The sequence below is a fragment of the Dermacentor variabilis genome, chromosome 7, assembly GCF_050947875.1.
Source record: "Dermacentor variabilis isolate Ectoservices chromosome 7, ASM5094787v1, whole genome shotgun sequence".
In the NCBI taxonomy this organism is placed as follows: Eukaryota; Metazoa; Arthropoda; class Arachnida; order Ixodida; family Ixodidae; genus Dermacentor; species Dermacentor variabilis.
Window position 1 is genome coordinate 116,278,219 of NC_134574.1, and position 18,401 is coordinate 116,296,619.

At 43.9% G+C, this 18,401-nt stretch overlaps 1 protein-coding gene across 1 annotated transcript; it reads right to left on the reverse strand.

Moving 5' to 3' along the window:
- Window positions 1-11,479: 11,479 nt before the first annotated feature.
- On the reverse strand, window positions 11,480-18,388 carry LOC142587817 (sulfotransferase ssu-1-like). Its single transcript, XM_075699101.1, has 2 exons — window positions 15,351-18,388; window positions 11,480-12,744 (listed from the first exon to the last, which is right to left on the reverse strand). The coding sequence occupies exon 2, from the start codon at window positions 12,739-12,741 to the stop codon at window positions 11,794-11,796; it is 948 nt and encodes a 315-aa protein (XP_075555216.1). The 5' UTR covers window positions 12,742-12,744; window positions 15,351-18,388; the 3' UTR covers window positions 11,480-11,793.
- Window positions 18,389-18,401: the final 13 nt, after the last annotated feature.

Here is an 18,401-nt window from a genome sequence, read left to right on the forward strand (position 1 = left end):
AATTTCGTCTTGCTCTATCGATCATTTTTCTTTTATTATGTGCAGACGGTTGCTTCGCACACATGTTTAAAAACACTATTCGCTTCAGGCACAATTAAGGGCCCATTTCGGTGTGCGCGCTCGTGTAGACATTTTTATGGCGGTTTCTAGGTTCGTTAAAATAGCCATGAAAATTCTCGCGTTAAACAACAGCCGTTTAGTAATTGTATGACAGAGATCTCGGAGTACTTCATGAATTTATTGTGTCCATCGTAAATGATATCGTTTCCTGACTTGCAGTCTTTATTTACCTTTCCTTTTTTTGAATGACAGACCGAGACAAAACGAAGGACTAAAGAAGAAAAAGAAGACAATGGATGACTCGAAGGCATTGACCATTAACTGTGTACAACTAAAAGCATGACCCAAATGCCCCGGCGTGCGCCAAACTTCACATTCAATATATAAGCGACACCTGCACACGAACTGCTCGCCAGTAGAAGTGAGCTCCAAATGGTGTTTAACTTCAGAAACTTGCTCCGTGATCCACCGCCGGAAGTTGGCAGTGTTGGGATTCTAGTACAGGATATCCGTTGTACCAAAACTCACCGCAGGCACTTGCCGTGAGTATATCACTTGAGAAGCTTCCGCTCAAATGTGATCACTCACTGTACTTGACAACTTCCTGTTATTGAGTCTGCGGCACAGGAAACAGGTGATACGGTGTCGGCTGTGCAAAACCGAGAACCTAACAAAAACAAAGAAAAGCGTGCTCTTGCGGTCTCGAACGAACACAGGTGCACTAACTTTACCATTCCCGCAATCACTGTGGTCTTTGTTTTATTTGATGTAGGTTCGGTTGACTCCGTGTCTGCACTACAAGTATGCATGAATTTGTCGCATAACGATTACAGGTATTCGACTCGTGCATTCGACTACAGACTATGGCTGACCTTCTACCGCACGATATTGTGAGATGTTTCATGCTGTTAGGCACTGCATTTAACAAAATGTGAGATAAGTTTCCCATGACACACTCATGAGTTTTGACATCAGAACAATTAGACATTCTCATGTGTTTCATTGGAATTTTCTTATGTATTCTTTATGTAATTCTAAAAGCTATTGGCCACCGTCATTCTGATGAATACGTGATGAGTGTTTTTCTTGTGAGCATAAAATGTGTTTTTAGATTGTGCTCTAGACCAGTTTTCTTGTGAATGTCTCACGTCTTTCGAATGAACGTGTAATGAGCTTATGCGTTAGATTGCTGGCATTCATAGCATTCCCATACCAAAATTAACCACCACGGGTGACAAAATTTTCTGGTGTGTCCCGATGGCAGTCACACCCTGTTTAGATATGGTACCTGTGCTTGAACGTCTTTGATGCTTGATTTATGCTGCCTGTATATATATATATATATATATATATATATATATATATATATATATATATATATATATATATATATATATATATATATATATATATATACTTGAGTGGTGCTACAAGGTAAACAGAACAAGTATTTAATTTCGACAGTTTCGATCGGTGGACCGATCTTCATCAGTGTTTACAAAAAAATCGCAGTTCGGCCCTGGTAGTGAAGACACCAGACCGGGTGCCCGGTCGTTCTTACATACATCAAACTGAGAGGAGCAGTTGTGACAGTGATTGATTTTCGGCGCCTTGATAGATTTAGAGCGGCCTTTGGCAGCTATGCAGGGCAAGAGGAAGGCGGAGTCACATGTATGTAGAGCAAGGAGGTCAGTGAGGAAAAAAAGGAAAAAGAAAGAAAAAGGACAGAAAAAGAAAAAAGCACACAGGAGGAGGGAGACGTAAGTCGGAGAGTGAGGGGGGCGGGAAGTAGCGGCAGCTAGGTTCCCATGCACCCGAGGCAAGGAGGGAGAAAGCGGTCGCTCCGCAGCACCAGTGCGTGGGCTGCCGTTGTAGCGGGAGAGAGGGCGAGTTGAATCGGGTGGCGGGGGGGACAATAGAGAAGGGGCCCAGAAGGAAGACAGAAGAGCGGCAACTTGTGGAAAGAAACACAGTGTCACAGTACACATATACAAGGCACGGCCCGTTCCGGCAACTCTGTGGTCCAGCTACGGTGCGAAAAAAAGAAAAAAAATAGTTCCAAAAAAGAATATATCTGTGGGATTCGCAAAGCAATTGCGCCCATGGGCTTAGATTTAGGGAGCCGAGTTAAATAGCCTCCTTGTGGTCCAGTTTTTGAACGTTTAACAGACAACCGACATCAAATCAGCACGTGCGTATTTCAAGAAGGGCAATAGGTCACTCAGAATGACCACTTCAGTGGCAGGGCCCAGGAAACTGAATTTATTGGTTTTCCGCTCGCCCCCTTGAGGCGCATGCGGAGGGGTAAGCAAGCAGTGAACAGCCAGCGTCTCAATTTTAGAGTACAGAGCATGTATTCGCGTTTCCCATGCACTTTCACGGCATATCCCGGAGGCACGTCAGTCGCCCCAGACTCTCATTAATTCCTTTAGTGTACGTTCCAAATTTATGGATGAAAAAAGATTCTCTCTGCTCGCGTGCACGGGTGTGTTGGAAACCAGATTGCAAGTGCTCTTGCAATCTGGTTTCCCTCCTCCTGTGTGCTTTTTTCTTTTTCTGTCCTTTTTCTTTCTTTTTCCTTTTTTTCCTCACTGACCTCCTTGCTCTACATACATGTGACTCCGCCTTCCTCTTGCCCTGCATAGCTGCCAAAGGCCGCTGTAAATCTATCAAGGCGCCGAAAATCAATCACTGTCACAACTGTTCCTCTCAGTTTGATGTATGTAAGAACGACCGGGCACCCGGTCTGGTGTCTTCACTACCAGGGCCGAACTGCGATTTTTTTGTAAACACTGATGAAGATCGGTCCACCGATCGAAACTGTCGAAATTAAATACTTGTTCTGTTTACCTTGTAGCACCACTCAAGGTCTTTACGTCCGAAAGGTAGCCTGAAGAATCCCACTTTGCCTACTCTATATATATATATATATATATATTAAGTGAGAGAAAGAGAGTAAAACATCCTTATTATTAATATTTGAATTCCGAGAGCCGTGTGGGAGGAACCCTCAGTCCAGGGTCCCTAAGATGATTCCGGCGACGTTTCGAGCCCGTTGTATCACAGCTCGGAGGACCTCGGCAGGTGCGTCGCGGAGGGCATCGTCCCACAATTCTTTGTTGCGTAGGAGGTAAAGGAGAGTTGGCAAGGGAGGAAAGAGGTATGAAGTGCACTCAATCGGGACGTGGAAGATTGTAGGGGAGCTGCCACAGCCAGGACAACGATCTGCATACCAGTGTGGGTAGTATTTATTGAGAGAGACAAGATTTGGAAAAGCTGCGGTTTGTAACTGGCGTACTGCCACTCCTTCCTCCCGCGACAAGGACGGCGGTGGTGCGGCGTGGGTGCGACGAATGCGCGTATAATGACTGAGTATGCCTTTGTAACGGAGCAAGGGATCCCCCCACTCTGAACTAGTCGTCTCACCGCGCCGATTCGACCGGAGGGAAATTTCTCGGGCAACCGCACGTGCGCGTTCGTTACCCGGCAGCGAGGTATGACCAGGGGTCCAGAGTAAGTGGATGCGGGAGGTGGGGTTGGTGTATTTTGAAGGATCTGTTTGAGAATTCGGTGCACCGCTCTCGCAATGCCATGTCCTGATAGGAACGCTCAGCATGCCTCTTGCGAGTCGGTCAATATATACACTTCCTCAGGAACACGGATGGCATATCGAATTTCAAAAGCAACACCGAGAATTTCTCCGCAAGCGGCATTTGTTCCGCGCATTGCAGCAGAGTCTATCAGGGATTCGGTGCCATCCAAAACTACCGAGGTATAACACTCTTGAGTGCGTGATGTGTCCGTGTATAAAGTATGTATTTCCGGGACGTTTGCCAGCATGCGGCCAATATATCGTACACGAGCTTTGCGCCGCCCTTTGTCATGCTCGGGGTGCACATTACGTGGCAATGGATGAATACTTAGTGCTTGGCGTATTGCTGACGACAAGATCGTTGGAGGTGTTTCAGCCTCACGGGGTGGGATAAAGTATCCTAGCCGTGTGAGAAGATGGCGGCCAGTAGGAGTGAGTAGGAGGCGCTGGCTATTGCTGACCCAATATGCCTCTATCAGCTCGCCTAGTGTGTTACGTGTCCCTAAGTTAAGGAGACGGCGTGTGGAAGTATAGTTCAGGAGGCCATGGACCAGCTTCGTCGCTTTGCGAATCATTGCGTCTATGCGAAGTTGTTGCGCTTGGGTCAACCGCTGAAATGGGAGATGATATGTAAGGCGGCTGGTCACTTATACCTCCACAAAGCGCAGCAGGTCCTCTTCTCGAAGGCCCGAGCGCCTGTTGGATACCCTCCAAATCATGGCCAGAATTTGCTCAATCTGTCTGATAGAAGGGCAACAGTGTAGTTTGACCTGCCATCCGCTTGAACGTGTAGGCCGAGGACACGAGCACGATTAACCTGTGGTATCGGTGTGCCATCCACGTGTACAGTGATAGGGGAAGTAGACGAACGGCTGCGGGGGGAATAATTATGAGCTCCGACTTTTCCGGTGCACATCTTAAGCCGCATTTTCTCGCGTACTCGGAAACTGTGTCGACTGCTTGCTTCAGTCGCTCCGGGATGGCTCCGTCGGAGCCCCGTGTCGACCATATAGTAATGTCATCCGCACAAATAGCGTGGGCGACATCAGGGATCTGGTCGAGTTGCCGGGGGAGCCCTGCGAGCGCGATATTTAATAGAGTAGGGGAAGGAACTGAGCTCCGGGGTGTCCCATGTCCTACAAGGCGAATCGTACCGGATCGATGAGGTCCCGTTCTTGCGGTGGCTGTGCTATCTCGAAGAAAAGCGTGGATATAGTTGTACATACAAACTTCACAGTGTGAATGTGCAACATTGCGAAGGATGAGATCGTGTTGAACATTATCGAATGCCCCTTTTAAGTCTAAGGCGATGAATGCTCTCGTTTGGGCGGATGACGGAGGTCCTATTACTTCCTCCCGCAATTGTAAAAACACATCTTTGGCAGACAGATGAGCCCGATATCCGAATTGAGAGTTGGGAAAGAATGATTTTTCTTCGAGGAAGGGCTGCAGACGACGCAAGAGTACATGCTCCATGAGCTTACCAATGCATGATGTTAGGGAGATGCATCGTAAGTTTTCAACCTTAACAGGCTTGCCCGGTTTGGAGATCAATGTGATGTCGGCGAGTCGCCATACTTGGGAAAGCATGCCCTTGCGCCAGCAATCATTAAAGATATGGGTGAGGTGGTTATTATCCGCGTCACTGAGGTTACGAAGGGTGGCGAATCGGATGTGGTCGGCTCCCGGTGCCGTGTTGCGGCGTAGGTCTTGTAGGACCACCCGCACCTCGTCAGATGTGATGTCTGCATCGAGCAATTCATTCGCCTCGCCTAAATAAGGATAGTCAGAGTACTGCGGCGGCGGGCCTGTGGGCATGAAATGCTTCTCTAGCTCTCTGAGGAGTGTCGAGACCTCGTCCCTGTACTCGTGCATTAGGATGTGCAGCTGTTGAAATGTTTTTCCCTTTGTTGTATTCGGATCTGTGAGTGAGCGAAGAATCGACCACGTTTTTGCTGTGCTCAATGTGCCTGAGAGGCGATCGCAAAATCCTCGCCAGTTATTCGTTGTAAGAATCGCTGCATAATCCTGGGATTCCCGTGTAATTTGATCTATACGTATCCTAAGTTTGCGGTTGAGGTGAAGGTGCAGCACTTTTTACAACATGTACGTGGGCCTGTACATATGGGTCATGTTAGACGTTGCTCAATCAAAGAAAGTTAATAAAACATTTGTTGACCATATCCACGATTCCTCGAAAGCAGAAGGAAGTTGAATAAAAGGAAACCAGAGTATCCGTCTAGTTATGGTTGTCATATTTTTCCTTCCGTTCAATTTCCCTACTTATCGTTGAGGAGAGTCTGTTATCGAGGTGGAGGGTCGTCGTCTTAAAATGAATGCGTGTGTACACTGCATGGTAGAAAGCACCAATAATTAACAAAACTTGGCAATCAACCACTGAAATACACCCTGTATTACTTGCGGCAGAACAATTTGGTGATGTTCTGGCTATTTTTGCGAAAAAATTATGTGATGTCGGTTCACATAAAGTTATTGAGGAACCCCTGTGTGGGGCCTTTGGGTGCAGCAGTAATCACAGTACGCAGAAATTACATTTCGCTGTACAAACACGCAATGTGGATCAGCTGTGGCGTGTGTACATGTTGTGAACCGCTTCGGGTGTATCGGCTTCAATTAGACAAAGGGCAGCTGGGTCTGTGGATTGCTAGCCTAAATTGGAAAATCTTCTCACTAGCTGATTACTTGGCGAGGAAATGTGCATAAGAGTGCTCGTGTACAGGCCACCCAATGCATCCCCAAGACATCAAAGTGCCAGTCGTTATACAATATTTGCATTAGCTACCGGCATAGTTCCAGTACATTTCTATTCTACTACGTCATGGCTGTGTGCGCCTTCGGTATGATAGCATATGTTCCAATCGAGAAGTACACCACACTGTGTCTGGTGTTTCTTATAGGTTACACCAGAGCGCTTCTTTCAGAGGGAGTGCACAACTTGAAAAAGAAATCTAGAAAAGCATGATAAACAATACTTTCATAAAAACTGAATAAATAAGCATGGCAATTGCTATTCTATGTCGTTAGAGAGTGTTAATCTTTGTCAAGCAATTATAATGAGCGTTGGTTAAAACACGTCCCATTATAGGATGTGGTATTCCTCATTGATGTTGTAACATGAATCGGTTGCCGTAGGTGAATAAAACAGATGAAAAATCTAAATCTGGCGCACAGCTCATCATGTCGATGCATGGTCAAGTGTGACGAGAAGACTTGCCCTTTGAGTGGATTATTGTGCCCTTCTAGGTACATGCTACGGCACTGGCCATTCGGCACACCCCACGTACATTCGACCAAATATACACTTGATCAAAATAATAGACTGTACTACTCCTCATAGACACGCAAACAATTTTTGTTATCTTTGACTAAGGAAGCCTCCACTGCCTGAGGTCCTTCCTCAATTTACTTGTGGACTGCTATTCGCATATATTTCCAGCAAAATATAAAGTAGGCAGCCTATGCACAGCAGCTTACAATCGAACTGAGAAAGGCAAGGAAGCAGGCGAAGGTTACTTGGTTAAAAATACCACCAAATTTGTCCAGTGTGTCTCTGAGGCAGTGTACTGTATTCCTTTCAATTGTTGTCAAATCTGCGTAGGGAAGACTGGCTGGAGCCTAATATGTGCATATGAGATCACCATATTTCACTCAAAAGACCAGTATGTTTGTCCGAGTTGGCCATGCATTACCGCAATGGGGCTTCAGGCCGGATTAAGATCATTTTACTTTTTCACCTATGGCTGAAAATTGACAAATCAGTCAAGCCTGCTACATAAATAACAAGACGTGTGAGCCAGCCCCAATTTTTAATGTATGAAAAAGACGTCCTTTCTTGATTGCTAGGGATAAAAATTAGTCTCTGACTATTTACTATGACTTGCGGCTGAACTTATACCCTTGCACAGAACTGGTTGAGTGGCAAGACCGAAAAAAAGTGAAGAGTTCCTCTAGTTACCTAAAATTAAAGTACATAATTGCAATGTCGCACTGCAGACATTTATCGTCCATGAGAAAAATGACACACCCCTGTTCATATTGCTTCGAGAGTTGTACTGGAGTTGCCTTCCAAAACCAACAGCGGTGTGACAACTTCCTTAGAGTATCGTGTGTCTTTTACTGCAAATACTTAGCCAAGCAGTTCTGTGATGTTTCACTAATGTCGCAGTGACCGTGGCCCGTGGTCATCACAGATACAGAAGAATCTAGGTCTGGGCGAGCAAGCTCGAGTCTGTTTTCTTACACTGTTTCTAGTTTATCACAGGTATAGCTTTTACCAGAGGAACCGGTGTCCTACCAGCAACAAAATGCTCTCGCACTGTCCGAAAGCCCCAACCTAACTATATTATGTGTGCCCGTGTGGCATTTCTATGAAGCAAAACCACTTACCAGAAGGCAATCCATTATGAAAGGTTTCGTAACAGCAACACTTCTTCACTTCGTCAAGTTGGTTGATCTTGCAGGTATATCGAAATATAAATAGCAAGTAATTCTCCAAAATGGGTTTTTTAAGTGGCAGACAAAGGGTCACTGTCCGCAGTTCACAATCATTCATACTTTGAAGAAGCGCGAAAAGATGCACCGACTAAGGTAACTGAAAATCTAATGACGTTTCGGCCATCCATACAGGAGCCATGTTCACTATCAAACCCAGAACAGAGACACAGCGTATTTAAGTACGTATCTGTACTTGACATACGCAATGAACGTATACTATCGGAAGTGTCGTGTCATCTGTTGGACGACGGGACACTTGCTTGGATGACGGGGTACAAAGTGTCGTCAAACTTCGGATTTCTTTATTCATATTTGCTTTAGCTTGCTCATGATGATTGACTTCAAAATGATCTTCATCTTAGACTGCATGCAAGCAGTCCAACTCCACGCTGAATGGCTACTGAATGGCTCAACATGTGTGCGTGCTCTTAAGGCAGAACCGACATACCTACTAAAGGCTGTTTCCTTCCGTGCACAGAAGCCAGGAGGCGCTTATGTACGGTGGCTGTGCTTTGATAACAGGTAGACAGCGAATCAGTGTCTTTATTCCATGCAACTATGTCTGCGATTGCCTTCAAGCGCAACTTTGATTTCTGTAATCTCACTCTGTAGACGTAACCACATTGGGAGGACGCCTGCACGAGTTTGTTTTAGTATAAGCCGAAAACATCAATGGCTTTTGCCTCCTGGAAACTACAGTGTGATCTGAGGAATGCTCATATTAGAGGGCTAGGTAATTACTTTTACCATCTAGGGTTTTGTAAATTTATTATGCGATTATCTTGCACGAAGGCATTGGAATGTAACTTCAACAGAAAAGTTGCGTAGCTGCAAGATGGTAATTGACCAAACTTCACCCTAACAATTAATCTACCTCAGGCGGGGTGTTTAATGCGGTTAGCATTCTATGGGAAATCATGCACTGTTAGGTATGTCCGCATTTAATGTCTTTCACGCCAACTTGGTCGTCTAGGTATATGCCTGAACAGACAACTTGTGTGATAGTGGGTTGGAAATGGCGCATGTGGCACTACGTGTGTGCGAAAACAGGCAACTTGGGAAACTGAATTTGTGCAACTGGGTATGTGTACATTGCATCCCAATCTTCCAGAGTGAATATCTCTCACTGGTGTCCGCTGAGAAATGAGACGCCTAGTTACACAAGAGGAACCGGAGGCGAGAAGAGGTCGGCAACACAAAACGGATGTCCTTTACAGGGAAGACAAAATTTTACAATGCGGTGCAGGAGTTCATTGTTTCATCGCTAATTGCATTACCGGCGACATTCATCGAGACATGGGCCCTGAAAAATGTTGCTGCTGAACCGCCAGGGCCGTAATTTAATCCCACCTAAATGATCGCTATCTGTTTTTCTAGCGTTTATTTTCTTGAAAACACAGCACCAACTAGTGTCCTGTCTAGAATGATATGTCACGCTGACAACAGGCATGCCGTCCTTCAACTCGAAGTACCAGGTGCGCAGCGCTCAACAAGAGTCACGGCAGATGGACTGAGATTGCAGGACAACAAAGACACTCTCCAAAGCATGAAAACTGTTTTTAAAGTGTACTTTAGAAAAAATTACACACATTTTTGCGTATTTGCAACTCTACAGCGCTACACCTCCTTGTAAACCTGTACGTGTTTTTGGTTTATATTTGCCCTAAATAAGTATTTTACCTGTGTCACCGTGTTTCATACTCTGCGATTACCAGTTCTTTGTCAAGTATGGCATGCATGTGTCAATATTATATGGCGTTCTTGACATGTACAGAAATGAGCATGGAGTGTTAAAGACGATAATGTGCGCAAGACAAATTGCGAACATTGATAAAAGACCAGATATGCCCGATAGTGAGTAAAAATAAAATTTTGTGCTGGGGAACGTTAAAGACATCCCCATGACTGCAAATACAACACACACGTGTAGCGAGAAGAATAGCGTTTTTAACTATGACTATTGTTTCTAGATGGTTCTTGACGTTTTCGTCAACTGGACAAAACGAAGAAATGCTATCATAAATTGCTGCATAACTAAGAGGGAACATAAACATGCATTAGAGCTCTACAGGACGGCTGTAAGTGTGACCAAAAAACTGAAATGTTTGCAAGGTACAAAGGTGCTTGGTTTAAACTATTGAGGCTGGGGCTTGGTCCCCGAAAATAAAATGACACCAGCAATGTAGAGTGTACATTACTTCTATTGTTGCTGTATTGCATCAAAAACGATTGAAAACATTTTCACCGCAGAAGATAGTACCAAAATGGTAAATTTTATCTCCTGATGTGCTTCATTTATACGCTTAAAACACGGAACTATGACTGCAAACACATTAGCAGAGAAATTCCATTCATTAAAAATGCGATATGACAGAATATTTGCCACCATATTTATAAGAAAAAGAAACGCCGTTTAATGTCTTCATGCGAAGAAGCGGAACGTCGTAAAATATACATGACAAGGTGGCCCATCACAATTAAAAAAATGTTAATAACTTATACCGACATAAAGTTTCTAACACCCTTTAAGAGGTAAAAAAGTGCAATTCTCCTCTACCACAAGTAGACGACATGGCAACAGAGATCTTACAAGGGCAGGGAGGTATAACGCTGCTGTAGGGAGAATAGCGTGTGCAAGGTAGATATAAGGAAGAGGATGCTTGAGGATCTGGGCCGTAAGGTTGATAGAATGGATATGTCAGCGCCGTCTGATGCAAGGTGACAAGTTTCGTCAGTGTTGAACAAAGGAGCCGACAGTAAATGTTTGTCGCCTAAAATTTTCGGATGACCTATAATATTGCAAAATAAAGGTAATCGTATTTTCTCGTTTACAATGAAATTTTATGTACTGTGTGCTTTTCCGTTTGGGGCGGTATGTTTCAAGCGTTTGGTTTATTTTCCACTTGTTCTAAGCTTTTACTTAAATATATATCTGGGTCATTAGAGCTTGTTTAAAATTATATATATATATATATATATATATATATATATATATATATATATATATATATATATATATGGTGCTAGTTCCCTCACTGCAGAAGACCGACATTTATGCTAAACGTAATATTATCGCTTGACAAAAAAAGTAAACGTGCAATGCAAATTCTTCAAATATTGACATATGTCAGTATAAATATTCTGCTTTCTATAGAAATACAAATAAAAAGCTATGATCGATTCGATTTAACGTTTGTCGCGTTGCTTTTTTGTATCTATTGTATCCATAGTATAGTTTATCCCGTCCCCCAGAGTAGAGTAGCACACCAGACGCATTTCTGGTTAGCATCCCGGCCTTCTGTCTTTATTTCCTCCTCCTCCTGCATTGTATAGTTTTGCTTGTTAGAAAGGTTTGTGCGTGAATATCTATATTTGGGACGGCCACTCACATCAGCGGAACGATTTTGCTCTCATATTGGGCATGTGCTATTATCGCTACGGTCGAGAGTTTGCTTAGCAGGCAACTAAGGCCATACAACGCCCCATGCCAAAGTTTCAAGTTTCACTGCTAAACGCTTCCTTCGGTAAATAGCACAATGACCACTCAAAAAAGTAAATTTTTGCTTCACTAGACTTGCATCACGTGTTTATGTACCTTCTTCTGCACTTGCAGGTGCCGTTAACATTTATGGGATATCTATGTCTTTCCATAGGTTCATGACGTCAGACCCTTTTGTTGCCTCGGCTATCTTGGCTTTCATGAGCGTTATCTGTTTTGGCGAGAAGTGGTTCTTCCAGTCTCCAACCTTTCCCTTGCGGATGAAGTCTCCCTTCATAGGCATTCTCGTAAAGTCGAGAACGGTTTTGAAGCCTTTTCGAAGCTCAGGTCTGATGCTCTCCAGTAACTGTGATTCGTTTACATCGAGCGGGGGAGGTTGAGGACTCACAATCACTGTTTTCCTCATATGCTCCAAGCTGGTCTTCTCTAGAATGCGCTGGAGCAGCTCCGGGTTTTCTTTGAGCCTCCGCTCTTTGTCTTCGCCAATGAAAGCAGCAATGCGGTGTATTTCTCCGACTATGTCTTTCTTAAGTCCTTCGTACGTAAGAAACAGTACGTTGGGGTCATCCCTGTGTTCGTACCAGGAAAGAACGTTCTCAAAATAATCTCCGAAATCCACCCGACCTTTAAGAAATAATTCAAAGAAATCATCGAAAGTTCCCTTCTGAAATCGGTACGGTGGCATGTTCTTGGTGTGGTAGTAGAAAGACACGCAACAGTCGTAAGGGTTTCTGGCGATGTAGATGTACTTTGCCTCAGGTGAGTACGGGTTCTTCTGAAAGCTTAAATGGGTCTTAAAAGCTGCCGGCTTCGGAGCGTAGACAGCGGCCTCGGCACCCTGCATTTCCAAGAATGGAAGTCGCATGAGTTGCTGCAAGCGGTCTTCGGGTTCTTCAGCGTCCATCAGGATATTGTATACGATGTGCTGCGTCCACGTGGTGCCACATTTAGGGTAACTCACAATAAACAAGTCTCCTGGTTGTGGCCTATAAGCAAGAGTAGACAGCACGGCTTCGTCAGGGAAGTGCTTGCCCAGAAATATGCCATTGATTGTCCGGAAAACTTCCGCCGCCATGGCCTGCGAAAATATCGTAGTGTATCTATTATAAAACATTTAGTGAGCATGCCTTTTCTAAATGCAAACGCGAGTCCCTCATCCAGCAGACGCTACACCTCAAAGTAGCTACTACACAGGCACTTGTAGGCATTGTTCGAATAAATGTTGTATCACAAAAATTTGTACGTACTTCAGGCGTTTCTCTCTGCATAGTGGAGTGCTTATACCAGATAAAAAAAAACAATAGACTGAATGCCGTATCTGAGGACCTGTTACTTTGTCGTGTGTTTAGTAGAATCGATGAGATTTCCTCCTATAATAACGTCCTAGTGGCACTGAAGCTACTAAAATAAACAAATAAATAAATAAATAAATAAATAAATAAAAACTATTGAGGGGCATGAAGAAAGGCAGAACTCAATGCTTGAATTTCTTTTTCCGCCGTCCATGACATTGTTTAACACAGATTGTCACTTTCAAACCATACTTGAAAAAATCGAGCAATTTATCATTGAAAACATATTTGCAGTGAAATTGCTACTGAATTGTTCGAGATGCATAGGTGAGTTAATCAATGCGAGTTTTTCAATGCTTACTACAAAAATAAACTTAGTAGTAACAATGACAGTGCCCTACAAAAATACAATATTCATTCTGGGTTAAATGTTAGGAACTGGAACGATCTTACCTTTAAAACAGTTCGTAACCGTTTATTTTCATAAATGTTCAACTAGCTTGAATTGCGTTGGGTGCATCACGTACATTGGGATGATAGCAATTGGTCAACGCACACAACATCCTTGACTGCGTGTTTTGAGCTTGGTTATATGAGTGAGCATTTTTTCCTTACAGAAGATGGTTGGACTCGGTTATGTTCCTGCAAAGCGTTGAGTTTTATACTCTGCAATATTTTCTAGTCTACTACGACTTGATAACTTCTTTGTGAACAGTGGTTTCTATGCCTGTTTAATTTTGTTTCCGTTGCGTTGGTCTGTTCATGCTCTTTTTTGTATTTTCAGTATTCCTATAATCTTTCTTTGTCTCGATTACCTTCCTGGTCCATAGACTTGCTCTGTTAGCGTTTTCTTATTGTGGCGTTTCTGGCAATTTGTTATTTTATTAGATTTTCCTTGCTTTCCTTAGCTACAACTTGTCATAGCCGCCATTTTTATTGACCAAGCTTCATATATTTTGTATATAGTATGTAGGGTGTCCGAGCAAACGTTAGTCAAGCTCTAAAAAAAGAAAAAGAAGACATGGGGGCCAAGTGCAATTTTAACAGCTTCGGTTTCCAGCCGTCAAATCTCCGACAACCTAACAGTGTACGCTTGATATTTATATTTGGCACCGTACTTTCTTTATTATGTTTTTAGTTGAGCAGGTCGGTTAACATTATCTCGTACACAGGGAAGAAGAAGAAGCAATCTTCTGTATTTAAGCCTCCTATGTTATCAAGCCATAGTGCCAGATTTTTGTAACTCTACAAGGTGCTGATGAAGTTGGAAGTTGAAAATAAGTCTGTACAGCCAGCGCTCTACCCGGAGTGTTACACGGGAGAGTGGGTTAATGTGCTGATCATCTAGTCCCATGGCTTCGAAACTGCGCTCATATTCATATTAATGTTGCTTGGCGCTAGTAATTATTGGCGTGGCGTTGTTTCCGCCACGTTCCTTATATGTCACCATAGTTCTCAAAGGCAGACGGCCGTACAAATGCGGCCGTAGTGCTGTAATTGCCGCGCTTTCAGTTTCAGTGCACATAAGTGATAATAGTTCGAAATTATTAGATTTGCCAAAAAATAGGGGGAAACGAAATAAGTACCAAAACGATGTCAGAACGATGTCAGAACAATGTCAGAACGATGTCAAACTTGATCGATGTTTGCACAGATTCGGCAGAATCTTAGGAGTCTTAGTCAACTGAAAGGATTATCTGCTATTAGGATTGAGAAACCAGTATCGACAGCTTTAGAGAATTCCTAATTTAGATTATTAATCTAAAGCATGAAGTGAATGTCACCCGTCTAGAACTTAAAGCTACCCTTTCACTACTGCGCTCCCCGCAAAAAAGTTCAGATTATTAACGCCTTTATGAAGGGATATAAGCGCAATGCATGAGATTAAACAGCAATGACCGGCAATTACCATTACATTTTGCGCAAATTATCTTACGCGAGGGAAGAAAAATGGTGCATGGGGTCTTTGGAAGCAGTATTTAAATGCCCAAAACATGTGGAACAAGGAAGGACCTGTTGAACAATGTTTCAACAACAAGGTGAACAAAAAAGTTAAAAGTAGTTCAACAATTGAATATCAATGAAACGTAATTTTTTTCTGCGCCCTATAAGTAATCACTTTAGAATCTAGAACTTAACAATGAATTGCCCGTAATTTTAGGCGAGCCTTTTAAAGAAGGTCTTTCACAGAGCTCTTCCGTTGAAGAAAATGCAACAAAACACTGGTGTTGGGCCAATGTTTGTCTATTCTTGATTCGTCCCTGTAAAGTTACACTACTTTTCCGCCACGTATCCGTACCACCTCGCCCTAATGTCAGCTCTGTTGAGCTTGTCATAGGTCTAGGCATGACATGCGTGTGGTCTTTCAATGTGACGGCGAAAAAGTACGCACCCAGACGTAGATGTCAGCAATTCAGCCGCTCGCCTGGCAGCCCGCACGCCGTGCTCTCCGACTAACTGCACGGTGGGCCTTTTCTTGCCTCACTGCAAAAGTCCTTGAAGCTTTAGTGCTCGGCGCCGGCTAAACCAGCCGTACAGTGGCGGCTACGCAAAGATAATGCAAGAGACACGCAATCTTCTTCAATGTCCCGCGTTGTTGCGAATCCTCGATACTACTTTCCTGCCTCAAAGTCTGCAACAACGCTTAGGAGGCAAAGCACACTATGTGGGCTGGATGCAAGGACGCCAGATGCCAGCTCTTCCTAGTGCACCAAAAACTTTATCGCCGATAAGCGCTATCGATAGAGCACAATTGCTTTTCTGTTATCCCGTAGCTTTTAGGGCATGTGCTCGACGACTGTCCGTCCAAACGCTTGTTCGAACACTTCGGTCTCTTCGCCTTGTCAAGAGCGCAACACGTAATCTCTGTCGCTATTGCCGTTGGAAATGTAGCCAACTCTCATTCGTTCCCGGAGGAAAGTGCGCGCTGCATCGACAGAAGAAAACGCAGAATTAGGGGTTGTCTCGACAGCGCAAACGCACGCCAAATTAGAACGTTTCGTGCCATAATGCAAAACTTCATTGACAGGTGTGGCGCGAAAAAGAAAATACACGACGAAATCTAATAACAATGATCATTTCAAACTTCGCTTTGCTTTAGAAAATGCGAAAATCTCTCACATTATAAAAAACAATATGAGACCCATGATAATGCGCCCCGCAAAAGCTTGTGAATGAAAACTTTGGAAGAGGCAGGTATTTGATCCAAAACTGCAGACGAAAAACACTGCACAGGTAGGAAGCACATGAGGCATGAACATTGTCTTTTACTTCCGTTTTCATTTGTGTCTTGCGTGTACCTTATTTTCCGTACATTCTTTAGGCAATAGCTGTTGTGTGTTCTGCAGTCACACAAAACCGTGGTTATGATCCCCTAACGAAAAAAGCCTCAAAGATCTGGCCGGCTTATATTGGCGAACGAAATCCAGTATTTTCGGAGGCAGAACACAACTACATGTTGTGTATATGTGTTGCGAACATTGCAAATCAGTTAATTTTTAATACTTCCATCTAGAGTAGCAAACAAGGCATGTTGCCAGGCAGGCCTCTCCAGGACCCGCAAAATCTCTCTCTCTCTCTCTGTGCCGTCTTCAGGAGTCGACTATTCTCAAGGCTATGTTTTAGTCATCGTAGATTTGAGTGATCGCTGAAGAATGCATTTAGTATTGTAAGCGACGATTCATCCAACTGGCTTCCTGGCGTTAAGGAAGGGAAGTGCCTAGCGAAAGAGGCTGGGTATACCAGCAGCCGCTCTCTCCTTGTGTGCCTAGCAATTCGGAGTCATAGTTCCTGGACTTGTCACCCTAAACGCTTTTCACCTCACTTACCTTGAATAATTAAATTAAATTACTGGGTTTGACATGCGAAACACCGACATGATTATGAGGCACGCCATAGTGGGGGACTCCGAAGTACTTTTGACCTGTTGCTTATCGAACGTACATCTCAATCTAAGCATCGCAGTCCATTTGTGTTTCGGCGCCATGGAAACGTGCCCGCCATGGCTTGATCGAATCTGCGACCTCAAACTCAAGAGTGGAACGCCATACCTATTGGACTGCACTGATGCTGTGAGTCGCAATTATTTTGCAAGTATAACCAGTTGGGTCCTCTATCGAGGCTTCCACATCTGAATCTCGCTGTTGGAGCACTATTGAACACCTAACAATAATTACTGATGGAGTGCGGTCACGTACTGTCAAAATGTCGTAGAAATTTTACCCCTTCCTTGAAAAAGCATGTTTCTCATTCTCGCCGAAGCAGACAGATAGATAGATAGATAGATAGATAGATAGATAGATAGATAGATAGATAGATACAATGAAAACGTTTTCAATCAGCTTGTTTTCAATGAAACGCTGTCAATCTGAAGTTTTCGATAAGCTTGTTTAGCTGATTGAAAACTACGCAGCTCAAATAACCTAAAATGAAAATTAAATTGAGGAGCAAACGAATATCCACGACCCTCCATGATGCTGCTGAAAATTTGAAACGTGTCCGAAGCTGCAGGGAATAAGTTCATGACAGCGATGAGAAGCACCCGTAGAGGTTCAATTTACATGACTCAAACGTAGCTGCTCTGGCTCTAATCTCTTTTAGTGGCATTATTTTCACTGTTATCATTCCCGCACACACCGATATGCTGATTTCGACAATAGTTTTATACCTTATGTTAAAGTGGATAATGTTAGTTATGGCTTAAAGGGCCCCTCACCAGGTCCCATATCATATTTTGATGATACGCTGGACGTTCTTTCGTGTCGCTAGGGAGCATGCTGCCGCATTTTTTTTTCAAATCGGGTGATTAATAGCCGAGATAGAAATATTTCAGTGCCGCGAACTCATCATTTCACGAAGCGAGCTTCCCTGTCAAGCGAAACACTCTCTCCACTCGCCCCGCCTAGCCTCCACAAGCGAAATTCCTTCCCTACGTTCTCCAATACCGGATCTCGAGGAGCGCGTGACGCACACTTCACGGGCTCCGCCTTCATTTTTTTTTCCTACTCGCTTTCTTGCGGCAAGGCGCAATTCCGCTGACGGCGTCACGCGCAAGGTGTTGTGATCGTCTCGTTTCGCGCAGCGCACGATTTTGCGCGCTGTTCACGAGGGCACCTGAGTAGCGGTATAAGTCAGCGATACACGAATACTGAGGCAGACACAAGCGTATCACAGAGCATGATCCCGAGCTGGAACACGGTAGAAAATGACAGTTTCAGCGTCTGCGCGCGCGACTGCACGACGTGGGAACATGCAGTCGAATCGGAAGTACACGTCTCTTGCTGCGGTTTGAAGTAAAACAGAAACGTTCAGGCATTCGGCTTGTGTGTTTTATTATTTGTCTAAGCTTTAATTCCTCTTTTCAAGTAACATATTACCCAAATAACCGATGTTGCCTTGAATAATTCACAAAGTCACCTGTCACCGCGAAAGCGATGTAATACGC

Coding starts and splice junctions, on each gene's coding strand:
- LOC142587817 (XM_075699101.1), bottom strand. CDS start 12,741: ATGGCGGCGGAAGTTTTCCGGACAATCAATGGCATATTTCTGGGCAAG.